Raw genomic sequence first — 16,096 nt, 5'->3', positions numbered from 1 at the left:
ATGGATAAGTTAGCACACTTATACGTCGAAAACATAGTATCCTTACATGGTGTGCCGTTATCCATCATATCCGATAGAGATAGTCGTTTCACTTCAAATTTTTGGTCAAGTTTTCAAAAGGCTATGGGGACTCGATTAAACCTAAGGACTGCTTATCAACCCAAACTGATGGCCAAAGTGAACGAACAATTCAAACCCTGGAAGATATGCTTCGTGCTTGTGTTATCGACTTAGGAGGAAGTTGGGAAACTCATCTCGTTCTAATGGAATTCTCGTACAACAACAGCTATCATAAGAGTATCCAAGCAGCACCATTTGAAGCATTATATGGGCATAAGTGTAGAACACCTGTATGTTGGTCAGAAACAGGTGATAGTCAGTTGTCAGGACCTGAAATTGTTCAAAGAACCACTGATCAAGTTATACAAATCCGAGAATGATTAAAGGCAGCAAGAGATAGACAAAAGAGCTATGCGGACGTTCGCCGCAAGCCATTAGAGTTTAAAGAAGGCGTTAGAGTTTTATTGAAAGTGTCACCTTGGAAAGGTGTAGTAAGATTCGGGAAGAAATGAAAATTGAGTCCAAGATTCGTTGGACCATTCAAGATACTTGAAAGAATTGGACCAGTTGCGTATCGTTTAGAGATACCCGATGAAATGAAAGGAATTCACGACGTGTTTCACATATCTAATCTGCGCAAGTGTTTAGCCGACGAAACCCTTGCTATGCTATTGAAAGATGTTAAGATCAACGAAACGCTTAAGTTTGTAAAACAGCCATTCACATAAAAGTTAGCATGATCAAGTTTCTCAAACACAAACGACTCAAGCTCGTGAAAGTCAAATGGGATTCAAGACGAGGACCTGAGTATACGTGGGAACTCGAGTCAGAAATGAAGAAAAAGTATCCCAATCTATTCCAATAAATCTCGAGGACGAGATTATTCAAAAGGTGGGGAGGATGTAACACCACGTTCCGAACCCTCTTAATTTAGGCTTAAATATACTAACTTTGAAAGTACAGGGACCAAAAATGACAATTATAAAAATCTTCTCCCGTCGCGGTACGCGACGGGGTAACAAACAATTCATCGCGTAGCGCGATGGGGTTGTTGAGTCAGTGGACACGTGTTGAACACCGTGTCGACAAGTGGCGCATTATGGCAGGCCACGTGTCACCACCGCATAAGGCGGTGTATTTTTGCGGCGTCGCAGTACGCGACCAGTCCCAAAGGACCGGGCGCGGTACGCGACGGGGTCCAGGATTTGCTATAAAAGGGGGGGGGGGGGGTGATGGGCATGAACCCATTTCATCCCAAACACACCTTTCTTTACACACACATAGCCTTGGAAAACGTGCCCCATTGCCGTAGCGAGCCGACGTGCTGTTTTCTCGATATTCGTGCAAGAAACGAAGTTATAATCAAGAAACAATCACATAAGCGAGTAGATCGAGATCCTGCCTTTTCGTATTAACAATCTAAGTACCCGAGTTGAGGTAGGATTTATGTTTAAGTGATTTGAATTATAGCTTAGACTATCAATCAAGGCTATGGCCTTTAACCTTGATCGTATTTTACAAGCATTCATTCACAATCATGTTTTCATAAACGTTACTTCATGATGAAGTAATGTTAAACAAAAGAGATATTTTGACGGGCATGTAGTAACTGGAAGGGGGATATCATTAGTAGTAAGTTTCTTGCCTAAGGAAAAGTAATTCGCATAAATCCCAATCAACCGAGGGACCCGTTTACTTACCTGGAGAAACTTACCAACGTGATAGAACCTATTAGGCCAAAGCATGCTATATCAAACGTCACATAAAACAAGTGTTTTCATTCACAATCAAAGATAAAAGATTTCAAGGTTAAGCTTACAATCATAGCTTAACATCATTCAAAACATTCATACGAACCTATTTATGTACATGTTAATATCATTCACAGTCGATCAATCAATCAGTCAAGGTTTACAACACCGATGGTACAGGTGAATACGTTCAAGCCTTTTTAATCAGTCAAAACATATTTATACTCAATGAGACGAACGGGTGTTTGTCTTAATGAGTCAATCAAATGTCTACATGAGATCGAGTAATCTCTAAAACATTATAATACAAAGTAGAGAATAATATCAACTCAGACCGAATACGCATGTGTATGGATCCAAACATAACTGTTAAAGCTCAATCAATCAATCAATCAAAGGCAATGAAGCCACGAGCTTAAACGGTCATGACCAGTTCTCAGTTTAGGGCCGTTTGGCTCGGGGAATACCGTTGTGTGTGTAGGGCAGTGGTACATATACCGGAAGTAGTAATGCTTCCGCTGAGATTGTCAAGAAAACTACATTTGTATTGTAATCGTCATTCAAAATGTTTTATTGAGTCATACGTGCTCACCAGCATATAGCTGACGTATTTTTCCAACCCATTGCAGGTAATTAAGCATAAGTAGCATTAGCAAGGATTGGAGTCTTGTTGAAGATAGAAGCGCGTACAAGATAGCTCCGTTTTGATATAAAATCCTTGTAATATGAAAACATATCTTTTGTAAACCAATACTCGGGTATTTAATTCCCGAGTAAATTTTCAATGTAAATTAATATTATATTCAACCTAAAGTCTTCCGCTAAAATTAACCCATAAACTCTGATATATTTACAAAACAGGTACCAACTTGTGGTCACACGCCTAGGCCCTAAGTCGGGTTGTGACAGCATATGTTTGCAGCTAATATGTGTTAATGCGTACATTATATTGCATATATGTAGTACTTAACATTATATTACATATATGTACCATATAATAAAATATTACTTTGTTGATAAAAGCCACCAGATAGCAATAGAATACCATTAAAATAGCCAGATAATGAATTAATATCAACAAATGAATTCTGTTGAGCACTTCGATCAAACAAATTAGGTTCCTTCATCGAGTAGCAACGGATTTTAACCTAGATTCGTGTAATTCTAGAATTACAATGTCAATGTTGCTTGTACAAATTTCAGACGAATCAACACCTAATCGGTTTATCAATGAAACACAAACAATAAATCAGTAAAAATCCATGAATGACTAAGGAAGACAACAAGTGGATTACAAATACTTGCAATTGACGTGCTAAATGATTGAACTAATCGTTGATTAGGGTTTAGATAACCGATTTATCACGATTTGGAAGCTGCTTATGCTAATTTTTGTTGAACTAGGGTTTCTTTTGATATCATTGAACAGGGAAATGCAGGGCAAACAAAGAAGACGTGAGTTGTTCTCTATTAGGGCAATTTACAAAAATAACCCTTCACTTAGGAGTTCTCTAGTTCTCTCCAAAACAAGGAGTTCTCTCTTGATCCTTCCCCTATATATATATATATATATATATAAACGAAACTTTTAAAAGCTCCATGGCTGCATCCTAAATTTTCTTAAGTCACCAGATTGCTTTATTTGTAAATAAAGGATTCTCATACATTTGACCCGAATTCACAGGTATGGGTCTCACCAAACTCAGGTAACTTTTAAACGTGTTATAACATCTCATTAAATTAATAATTAACAACACCAAATATTTGATATGGAATTTCTATAAAATAGAGATATACCAAAAATTAATATCCGTTTTTAAAAAAATAGTATTTATAATTAAGAAACAGTTTTATCGTATTTTAAACCGGGTTATAAAATCTCATTTATTTGTAAAACCCTTTATCATCAAATCCTAAGTATATTATTAAAATTTATTACGATAAGTAATATAAATATTAGAAAAAATATAATGTAAAGCAACCCCGTAATACGGGGATAAAAGCTAGTATTCACTAATAGATAATCAAGTTTCATATATGTTTTATTTAGATTACTTACTTAAAAAGACAAGTATATTATATTTATAAAAAAAAGAATGTAAAATTAATATTTGTAAGTTCGGGGTAATAGTGAAGAAAACATATTCCGTTTGGTGATTAATGAAATCCCTGTTCATTGCTAAAATGATAATAATAAAAAATTGACTAAACAAAAGTACCTTTGCATCACTTTAATGAAATACTTCTGAAACTTAATTATTTTTCTATAAATATTAATATTTATTTAATAACATGTTTCTCTAGTTGTACTCAACTCTAACTTCTAATTACATATATACGTACGACTTTGTAGTATTAATTGTTTGACTATAAAGTCCAATAAAATGAGCGTTTATTCTTAAAAATAATTTAATAATGACTTTATTCTCTCTTTAAAAAAGTTTTATTGTCTCCCTACATCTTAAAGGTAATAAGTTGAAGATTTTTTTTAACGGCAATAAATTCAAAGATGTTAATACTATTTAATTCAACCAAATAATTTAATAAAAAACTTGTTCTAATAAATAATAATATGACTGGATAATGATGAACTGTTTTTTTATATTTTTGTTGGCAATATAATCACAAAAAAAAATAAAAAAAAATAATTCATCATTTATTTTTTACTATAATAAAAATATAATCTTTTAATAGTTTTAAAGTAGGTTAATATGAAGCTAACTCCCTTCCCTTGATAGAAGTTGTTGTCTCTTATTAGAATGTCTTGGGTTAGCAATACTTAGCTTTGTGACTAATTATAGGGGTATTGCAACTTTGTTATTTGAATAAAGGTTTTAAAGTAGAGTTGGTATGCATTAAAGATTAGAAAAAGAAAATATAATATTAAAAGTTTGCCCATATTATTTCTTATGGTTTATATTCAATTAATTATTATTATTATTATTATTATTATTATTATTATTATTATTATTATTATTATTATTTAAGTATCGGGTCTTTTGTATAGACAAGAGTACAAGAAACACTGCATGATTTGAGTAAGAATTCTTCGGTTTCTCTTTCTCTTCATGTTCATAAACTCTATAACCTTCTTTGATATGTTTATATATCGATTGCTAATAAAATGTTGTTTCACCACATTAAGTATATGTATATATTTATATGCGCTTTTAAGTTTTGATACACCCTATAGCATATCAACTATAGAAACCAAGTCCACACGTTTATTTTTTCATAATAACTTGATTTAGATCAAATTAATTTTTAATTTACATAAATATATTACATAATACATTTAAGAAACAATTTTATAGAATAGTAACAAAGTTTTAAAAGTATTTTAATTAGGTCACTCAAATTTAAAAATTTTTTCAATTAAGTCACTCAATTTTCATATTTTATTATATTAAAGGTTTTAACATGTTTAGTGACCCGATTTGAAGATTTAGTGACCCAATTTATAAAAAAATTATATAAGTGGCCTAATAATAACACTTTTGAAACTTAGTTACTATTCTATTATATTTTCACTACATTTAAAGTATTGGAATTTATAATCATGTGCATTTAAGGTTGTTTGCTTTACTTTATCTTTTATGTATTTAAATTTAATGTTCTACGCCAATATTAAACTTATAAGTATAAAAATTAATTAATGTGAATCTAATTCATTAAATAATGATTGCATTCCTTAATTTAATTTCATTTCATTTTTTAATATTTGGACACCCTTTATTAACATTTAAGGTGTTTACAAGATACTTGTTTATATTATTTTCACCAAGAAGAAGAAGAATGAAGATGCAACAGCTTTCATAGTTACAAGGTGGTTTCACTGTTCATTTGTGCGCTTCGTTTCTTGTAGTCTGATCGTAGTATTCTCTAGCTTTTTTGGCATCAAATAAGGTAATTTGATTTCTATAGTAGCAAATAGTCGTAATCTATAGATATGATAATTGTGAGAACAACCAATATTATTGAACCAGAGAATGATGATGATGTATGCAACAAACCGAAACCGATTATTTATGTTATTGGTTAATAACCAATAAAATGATTGTTATATATATGCATGTGTATGTGTATATGTATGTTTCTGAGTTGTGTATGTAATGTATGTAAGGCGGTGACCCGCCACAAATTTGAACGGAATCAATTGTGTTGATGCTAAATAGAAAACAAAATGTTATAACCAAGAAAATTGTTTCGAAAAAAACAAAAAAAAAATAGAAATATACTAAGAAAAACAAAAACAAAAAAAAAATTGAGCCAACCACGTGCCGCCAAGTGGACCAATCAGGTCATTTGCGGCACCAACTTTTGAAATTTATCTTATGCATTTTAATTTGGCATTTTACTTGGGATCCAAGCTTTTGAATTTTGCCAGTATCAAACTGGTCTTGTATTTGGTAGACATTATCCTCATGTCAAGTATCACATTTCAGTTTTTGGCTTGTTGATGTATCTATGTGGTTAAAGTCAAAGTCAACTAGCTGACTTACACACCATTGACTTTACTTGCAAATTCCATAACAGAAACTACAATGGCAAGGAATAATATTAGCTATTCATCAACACTGTTAATTGTTCTTATGATCGTCGGTTCGTTCGTCACAACATACAATTTAATAACAATGGTAATTCACAACAAAATGTTGAATTATGGAGGGTTATTGGATGAACCTGATAATATTATGATGCATGATAATTTGGAAAGACCAAAGGCGTTGTTCCATGTGGCAATGACAACTTCAGATACTCCTTATAGCAAATGGCAAAGCCGAATTATGTATTATTACTATAAGAGAATGAGAAATGTGGCGGGATGTGAGATGGGAAAGTTTACCCGGATCCTGCATGCGGACCAACCCGATAATCTGATGGATGAGATTCCAACTTTTGTTGTTGATGAGCTTCCATATTGTTTGGATAAAGTAAGAGACCGGATCTTTCTTTATTTTTTAATCCATTTCTTTTGTTTTTCGTATATGGTTATGACTTAGGAGCCATGTGTTAGAAAGTTCATGCAACATTATCGTAGTATGGTCAATACTATAGGTGGTAAAATGAGCGGTCACGTGTTAACGGGTAACTTTTTAACATGGTTAAACAAGTAACTTTTGGGTACGGGTCAAAAGACGTCTAAGTTGGGTGGGTCAAACATGTACTTTTTTGTTGTGGGTCAAACTAGTGAGTTTTTGGTATGGGTCAAAAGATGTCTAAGTCAAACAGGTCACGGGTTAAACGGATGCCTGAGTCACGTGGTTCACGGGCAAACATTTGGGTATGTGTCAAGTGATGTTTGAGTCGGGTCAGTTGACCCGACCACTTTATTTCCATTTTTTTTTTACTTTTATATGAACAACTCATGCGTCAAATATGATAAACAAAATCTTGTTTTTTCAACAGTAATACAACTTTTAATATATAATGATTTATGACATCATGGATACTATTATTTGGCATACAGGGTTATGTAGTTTTAAATAGACCTTGGGCCTTTGTGCAATGGCTGAAGATGGCTACTATTGAAGAGGAGTAAGCAAAGCATCTTTATTCCAATCTCACATTCTCAGTAATATTCTTATCAACAAGTTAATGATTTATTTTTTAACCTTTTGCAGATATATATTTATGGCAGAGCCTGACCACCTATTTGTAAACCCGCTCCCAAATTTGGCCCAAGGAATAGTTCCCGTTGCATTCCCGTTTAATTACATAGAGCCCGAAGAAAACGAAAAAATAATTCGAAAATATTTCCCCAACGAGTATGGGCCAGTAACTAATATTGACCCGATTGGTAATTCTCCTGTTATTATAAGGAAGGTACGGATATTAAAGAATTATTATGTGATTTAATAATTATGTGTATAACATAAGTGAAGTAACGCAATTGAGTGACTTTATGCAGGATGTACTTGAAAAAATTACTCCTACATGGATGAATGTTTCTTTAAGAATGAAGTATGATCCAGAGACCGATAAATCTTTTGGATGGGTACTAGAAATGTGAGTTAAACATCGTAACAATTTTATGATTGACCATTTGACCCGTTTACATATCGCTCACATGGTCAACACGCTTTACCTTTATGGCAGGTATGGATATGCTGTGGCATCCGCTTTGCATTGCGTTAAGCATATTCTTCGGGAGGATTTTTATGGTTGAGGTGTTTGAATCCGTTTTTCCTATACTTATGTAGTAGTCAAATCCTAAATAAACAAATCTATAGCAATGTTTAATGTCTTTAAAAACCTTTTTGACTTCAATTTTTCAGCCCCCCTTTGCACCTAAAATTGGCAAAGCGTTTATCATTCATTACACTTATGGATGTGACTACAATATGAAGGTAAGTTCACTTCTTATATTTTTGCTTAGGTCGATCTAGTCGTCTTTTATATCAAACAAGTCGAATATTGTTTAGCTAAAACGAGAACAAGTAAAATGGGTCGAACATATCAAACCCCGAAGTCTTTTTATGCAAAGATTTAGAAGATGCATGTGTCGGTTTTGTGCTCAATAATATTGTTGGTTCTCACAGTTAGCACATCTATTAATTTATGCAGGGTGAGTTAACGGTTGGAAAGATTGGAGAATGGCGATTCGACAAGAGATCACATCTAGACGGACCTATACCGAGAAATATACCTATGCCCCCGCCTGGAGTTCCCGAAACTGTGGTAAGTATATGTATATATATACTTTGAATAAATCGGTTTTGTGTTGTTTGACTAACACTATTTTGATATGTTACTCTGAATCAATGTATGCAGGTGACTCTTGTAAAGATGCTGAATGAAGCTACCGCTAATCTTCCAAATTGGGATACAGAATAATAAGGGTATTCAAATAAGTTAACATGAGAAATGAGATAGACTATAACATTCAGTTGTTTAGAATGTAGGAATGAAACTGATGAAAGATCATTTTTTTTAAAACTTTATGCGAAGAATGTAGGAATGAGATTTAAGATGACGAACAAATGTGATATTTAGTTGACAACTTTAATAAGAATTTACAAGGTTGCAATCCAGGTTTTCAGTAAGGGCGTAAATTTTTATTTTTTATTTTTTAAATAGAAACGATAAGTATTGAATTTACTATAAAACGATTACAATAAAGTGGCAGGCAAACAGGCAACAAGTTGCGCCGCAACCCCCTTTTGAATAGCAAAACCAATCCTGCTAAAAACGAAGCTTTGGGACCTAGAAGCTGAAGAGGTTCCATGTACGACACGCTTAACCCTACTAAAAAATTCCACAGCCTCTGGGGCCAGAAAACCAAATGTATCAAAGGCAAATGGTAGAAAGACATGTTGATTATCTAAACAAGCTTTCTCGTGTTTAACAACTTTGCCCGATTCAGCCTTCAACGCAGCCTGACCCACAACAAACTCACGGTCCCTGAGCCCAACCAGAGGAGACACTCCTGTAAGATCCACACATGTGTGTTTCCCCCTGCCCACCCGAACACAAGAATATCAGCTGGTCGTAAAGTAGACCTCCCTTCAAGAGGATCCGTGAGAAAGTTAACAGGGGCCTCCTTTTTAGCAGAAATCCCTGCCCGTTTAAGAACATCACATATAACATCCCTAACCAAATCATGTCTGTATTTAAAGCCAGGCAATTCTTTGCAATGCACCGCATGGTCACCAAAAGAATCCAAACAGACCTTGCGACAAAATGGGCAAGGCTCATCAGACGGGAACATAGGGATTATTAACCGGTACTTAAGGATAGCCCGATACTCCAAACCCGACATAAGTTGGCCTAATCCTTCAATGGGAATGGCCGTTAGAAAATCCTAAGCCCGAGGAGCCCGAAGGCATTCAAACACCGCCTATTGGCGAGGGGATAGATCAAACTTCACTTCTATACTCTTGACGATTCCACTAAATAAGGCACTCGCCACAACATGTTGGGCTTTAAGGGGGGCGGTGTCCTTATTAGAGAACCCGCTAAGATCAAAATCTGGAAGTGAAGTACGTAAACGATCCATCGCACACCCATAATCAGAGTCCAACCCATAAATATCACAACCCCGAAGAATATGGTCTTGCAAACACCACGATTGTGCTCTCGAAGCCACAAAAGCAAATGTAGATACATCCTCGGCCGAACAAAGACCCAACCCCCCATAACGGGTCGGAAGTGATGCCAACCTCCATTGGAGATCCCCAAAGAACGAACCTTCACACACTACGATGTCCTCAATCGCCCTTCGAAGGCCATTGTCAAATATAGAAACAGCTTCCCCCACATACATAGGTTGGCACGTTCTCAAACCGAACAAAAGCTTGGCGACTCCCATACATGAGTGAAGCAAAAGAAGCTCGCATTGAGGATCCCGAAGTCTTGGGAGGCAGCTTATCAGTTCCACAGCGCTAGATGCCCTTTTCATAGCCAAACTGCTGATAAACCCCGCATCCCGTCTTACAGCACTACCAAGGAGTTTCACGCCAAGCACTAGCATTCCAATCCCGCAAGGGAACAACCCCTCCTGTACCTTCACCCCATTGCAAGTTGGCCAATGTCAAATGAGCCAAGTGAATCCGTGTTCAAGCTCGGCTTATGTTAACATACAAGAGAGGGTGATCGAGCTATAAGAATAAATATATATATATATATATATATATATATATTACATATCTATTTATTTATATAGTCTCATTATCAATTATATAATATTATATCAAAATATTAATTATACCTTATTATATATTAATTTGGTACTTGTTGATGGGTCATATTACCTTTAATTAGTTAATAAAGGGTTGCCCCCTGGGTGTATATATAAAGAGAGATAAATATTAACATCATAACCTAATCACACACACATAACAATTTTGTGTGCCTCCTCTCTTATAAACCGTGTTCCTCTTAAGAACCTTAACACCATCCTTAACTATACATCCTAAAGGGGAACTAGAACAAGATGACAAACATGTCGACTACATAATACCATGCTGCGGTTACTACTCTCCATGCTGTTACAGGTTCATATGTTTAATATTTATCGTGTTTTATATTGCTTACATGAAGAACTGATCAACATGTGGCATCAGAGTGATGTTGATTAATCAGTTCTTAATGTTTTCCCTAAATCTGGAATTTAAATCGAAAAACATGAATTTTGATTAAAACCCTAATTTTTTCGGTTTTCATGTTTTGTTAAGAAAACTGGTTATAATTGCTAAAATTCATATTTAAAACTCTAATATATTCGAAATATGTTAAAATAATGTTTAAGATTTCGATTTCAGAGACAACTGACTAAAGATTCTTCGAAGATGTTCTTCATGTTCATCATAAAAACCGAAGAATCGTCCTTATTTGTCACACCCGACCCAGGGGGCTAGTCGTGACCGACTGGTATCAACCATGAGCAGCGGAAAATAATTAAACTTGAAGGATATTCATAATATGCTAAGAGTTTGCAAATTTAAAAGTACAACTAAAGCAAACGGATCACCATGACCCTTAAATTGTCTTAGGTGCATAGCACCATTAATTAGTCTAGGATGTCATCTAACGAGTACATCTTTATTTATCAAGTAGTCTTCTATGACCACATTACTTTATTCTTGAGAACCAAGGCTTCTACGGTTCACTAAGGCGACTAAGGCATAATCTCATTCCGTTCCCCAATGGCTAAGTTACCTGAAAAGTACATACTAAAATACGTCAACATAATGTTGGTGAGCTCGTGAGTTTAAGACACATAATAATAAAGTTGACACATCATGGTATATCACATATCAAGTCCACAATCAAACCTGCAACTAGCATAAGTATCCCCCAACTTATACTAGAAGTTATACCGTCCCAGACTATCGCCCTGCTAAAGCAATAATCAAACACGTAGGTTATATGCCGCAACGATCCGCAGATCTCAGTGTGGTTTACCCAACATAGGGTCACTGTGCGTGGGGGTCTCCCAAATAGTACTATCCATACAAGCCTCCGGCCCATCCCCTCGGGCTAATGATTGTGTAAAAAGTTGGGACAAAATTTAGCAGTAAACACCCCGATAGTTCCATACCATATAAAAAGTTTAGGAGTATGTACTAGTTCCCAAAAATTTAAGTAAAAAGGGATTACACGCGAGACTCACCGAATGCTCCAAGTAAATCAACGACTGACTTCCCGAAAGTGGTGGTTCCTATGGTAAATAACGAATTATACTTAACTCAACTAGTTTTAACCTCAATAAGATTCAATAGTGAGACGGGTATTTATCTCTAAGCGTTGGCCCAAGTGTTAAGTTCCCGGTGGATAAAGTTTCCTTTTATGGAAAGTTTACATTTATACAAGTTATAATGTTGGTGATGTGTGTTCAAGTATTTAGTTTAACATCTAAATGTGTTAGATATCTCGTTTTACTTGACCGGGTTTTAATAAAGTTTCTATATTTAGAAAGTTCGGGCCTTATGTTCGGTTACGGGTTACCGTATGACTATAAGAACTATATAATTTATTCACATCAGTAATATCGATAGAGGTGCATTGCCGCTGTGGAAAACAGGGCAGGGATTCTCTACAATGACACTGTAGACCAATTGAAAGGGATGTAGCGCAGCTTGGTAGCGCCTTTATTTTGGGTCAAATCACGGGTTCCAATCCTGTCATCCCTACCTATTCTTCTCTTCTGGGCAGTCATTTTGGAGAGCTAATCTGACTTCTACTTGGAAACTTGGGAACTCAGCAGGAAATGCGAAGGTTGCTTAAAGTCGGTTGGCCGATAGGCGAAAGAGACCCAGGATCTTTCTGTTCGAAGCTAGCCATTGACCGGTGAGGAGGCAGGCCACCCCTTAGTCAACACCACCGAATAGCTGCCAAGACCTATGCAAGGGAGTCAGTCCTACTCATAAAGTTGAAGGACCAAGTTTACCTCTTCTGCCCGGGCCTCTGTCCAATTCCTCTGTTCTGCTGCCCGAGCTCTCCGTTCCAACTACTAGCCGATCCTCTTTTCGTTGGTACTGTTCCGGCCTCCATTCTGCTGCCCGACTAGCACTGTTTGATTAGTTCATCAGTCCCCCCTCGCTGCCCAAGCTGTAATGACTGATGTAGACATCGGAAATAGCCTATCAAGTAGACAATTCTCTTACCCCCTTGTCTTATTCGATTATTGGGTTATCTACTGTTCGGTTATTATTCTATTGTCTAAAGAGTGGCAGCTGCCAAGTCAGCCAGTAAGTAAGCAGGTAATAGTCAGCCATCAAGCTGGGCCGTTCTTGCCAGTTCGAGTACGAGACTTCGGTGTAGTAGTACTATAACGGTTTTGACACATACTAAGGACTCCTTTTGTAAAGCAACTCATTGTGCTTTTATTCCAGCCAACGAAGTCCTTTGCTGGGGGCGGCAGCCCCCAACCAAGGATTCGAACCTGTAGTCTTCAGATCATGAGTCTGACGAGTTGACCATTCCTCATTCCCTTTTATGGCATTCAATCTCATATTGCGAATTGCCTACATATCTTCTTCAAAAGAATCAGACCATCGGGTTTTCAAAAGTTAACAATACAGGTAGTTATCGGTGTTGTCGGTTTTTAACGACAAGCCTTTAAAATATGGTTTTCATAATAAAATTCCCTTATAATTAAAACTCCAAATTTTCCAGAATATTAAGGTATACGAAAACATATTATATTCAGATCTGAGATTTCAGAAAGTTTGGTGATGTAAGGACTTAGTTCCCGTACTATCGTTTAGCATTCGTTTTGGAGAAAACCGGGTTCAAGACTTGGTTAATTTTAGGAAAATAGGTAAACACTAAAATTATGACTTTATTACAATATACTTACTGTAAAAAAAAAATTCAGAATGTTCATATTATTGTAGTTTTGAAACTGCCCGTTCGGCTTATGCCGGTTCGCCGTAACTAGCGGTTAAATGTCAAATCTTGTCCAAAGAGGTGTTGTTTTTCCATAAAATGTTTTTATACAATTATATTAAATATTTTAAACAAAATTTTCTGGAAAAATGTGGGTCTTACAGTTTTGAAGTGTTTTAGTCTTAAAAATCGGCCCGTTCGGTTTTAAACGAAACAATACTTTAAAGTTTGTAAACGGGCCCGTTTAGTAAATCCAACTTCCCTTATACATTTCATAGCTTATATTTATATTTTTTAAAATTATAAGCTTCTGTTTTAAAGGTCCGATTTTATAATATTCGGAAGTTACAGTTTAACTTGATACCTTGTTCCAAAAATACCCTTTTTAAACAACAACCCACTTTTTGGTCACCATACCACTTAAGACTAGTTTTGATATATAAAAATAAGTTGTTTTTACATTACATAGGTTTTAAAAACATAACCTTGGCTGCATTAATGCTAACAAACTCAGTTTCGGCCCGTTTGGCTTCTAGTTCGATTTTTAATGCGAGGTTTCGCGAAAGACAGATTTGGGCCAGCTTATTATTTTTCAAAATATCATTTTTAAATCTGTACAATAATGTCATAATCTTATTTAGGTTTACGGGCTTATTTCTTAGTTAGACGAGTTATAAAATACGGGTTTTATAACGGTTTTTAATATACGGTTGATGTTTGGGCTTATTTTTATTGTTTTTAAACTTCTGGAAATTATGTTAAAAAGAATGGTCACTTGTCGGTGCGGTTTTCAAACTAGTTTGTGTAATAAAAGAGTTACCGGACGGTTTATTGTTAGCTTTCGGGTTTGGTTCTTTTCCAGGTTTAAGGACAAAATAAAATACTTTTAACTTCTGAAAGCTATGCTAACAGTTCAGAAGTTAAAAAGTCGCATATTTGTCCGATTTTCGAACTAGTTTGACTTTAAACGAGTAACCGAATGGCCATTATTTTGGCCACGGTTTTGGGACTGCATGACATGTGATTTTTAAGGTTCCAGACCAGTGATAGATTCTGCATATTCTGGTTATTATGTAAACGAAGTTTTAAGATTCGGTTTCTTGGCCCGTTTTGTTTAAAAACAAGGTTTTTGTTTATAAATTTCGAACTTATTCAGAAAGTTAATTTGCTAATGCTCTAAATCAGATTTATTAACATGTTTAGATAAATTTTAAGCAAATTTATTTACTTATTCGTTTACGGTTTAACATGTGGGTTTAACACAGAGCCAAAGCTTAGAATAATATGCAAACAGAAACGAATATTGGCTGTGGTGGTACCTGGTGCGTGTTAGGGTTTCACGAGCAACCTGATTCCTTGCTTCTGGACTGATTCCACCAGCAAGACAGCGAGACTGTAGGTCCCCCCGGGGGCGTCGCCGATCGATACGAGATCCGCACGAGGTCTAGGAGTGCGGAATCCTCCTAGACTCGTTTATTGGTGTAGAGATGACCTTCTTGGTGAGATGGGATTTCTTGTGTTGCTTTCCCTTCTTGCATGCTATACATTTGTCTTCAAAGTTAAAACTTTTTAAGGGAACGCCCATCACAAGCCCATTCTTGACAATGAAGTTCATCTTCCGAAGATGAATGTGCCCCATTCTCCTGTGCCACAATTCAGATTCTGATTCGCTTGCTTTCGTCATTAAACAAGATTCTCCCGTGGCCATTTCAGTAGACCTCATATCCATCACATATGTATTTGTTTCACATGGAGCTTTCATTACTATCCACTCGTCTGGTATCTGGAAACCAGGCTTCAACACGATCGCTTCATTCTTCGTAAAATGGACAGTGTAATCTTTATCACAAATCTGCGACACACTCAGCAGATTGTGCTTCAATTCCTCCACAAAATTCACATTCTCAAGTGTCATCCTTCCATTTGACACTGTACCTCTACCAGTAATTCTTCCTCCGCTTTCACCAGCAAAACTAACTCTCGCTCCCTGAACAGGTTTTAAGTCTTGCAACAAGTGTTTGTTGCCCGTCATGTGCCGGGAACAGCCGCTATCTACAATCCAAAGACTGTGGGCAGCCCTGTTCAACTGTTCCTGCACACTAAAACAGAGAATTAGAATCTTGGGACCCAAGACCAATTGGTCTTGGATCGATACGTCCCGTACCCTGGCTTTCCAAAGTTAGCATCAGGATAATTCCTGTAAGTCCTGTTAGGAAATCTCCTTGAAGATTGAGTGTGATGCCTTCCAAACCTATGTGAATTGAAAGTGTTATATCTTGTGGTTTGGTTGAAAAACTGAGGTTTGTTTTTATGAAAACTTGAATTAGTTACATTTTGGCATTAGTTACTCGAGGAAAGAGAGTACCGAGCCCTAATAATACTCGAGGAAAGAGGGTACCGAGCCCTAATAATACTCGAGGAAAGAGGGTACCGAGCCCTAATAATACTCGAGG

General features: G+C 36.0%; 1 protein-coding gene across 1 annotated transcript; it reads left to right on the top strand.

Moving 5' to 3' along the window:
• Positions 1-6,199: 6,199 nt before the first annotated feature.
• Positions 6,200-8,648, top strand: LOC143621675 (hydroxyproline O-arabinosyltransferase RDN2-like). The gene is made up of 8 exons (XM_077093026.1): positions 6,200-6,745; positions 7,282-7,349; positions 7,436-7,637; positions 7,723-7,820; positions 7,911-7,971; positions 8,081-8,161; positions 8,379-8,492; positions 8,586-8,648. The coding sequence occupies exons 1-8, from the start codon at positions 6,356-6,358 to the stop codon at positions 8,646-8,648; spliced, it is 1,077 nt and encodes a 358-aa protein (XP_076949141.1). The 5' UTR covers positions 6,200-6,355.
• Positions 8,649-16,096: the final 7,448 nt, after the last annotated feature.

This window comes from Bidens hawaiensis, unplaced genomic scaffold (assembly GCF_021521415.1).
Source record: "Bidens hawaiensis isolate Kalapana, Puna unplaced genomic scaffold, B.hawaiensis_p1.1 tig00000326_1, whole genome shotgun sequence".
NCBI lineage: Eukaryota > Viridiplantae > Streptophyta > Magnoliopsida > Asterales > Asteraceae > Bidens > Bidens hawaiensis.
The sequence above is the reverse complement of the archived record's forward strand: the minus strand, read 5'-3'. Positions and strand labels throughout refer to the sequence as shown.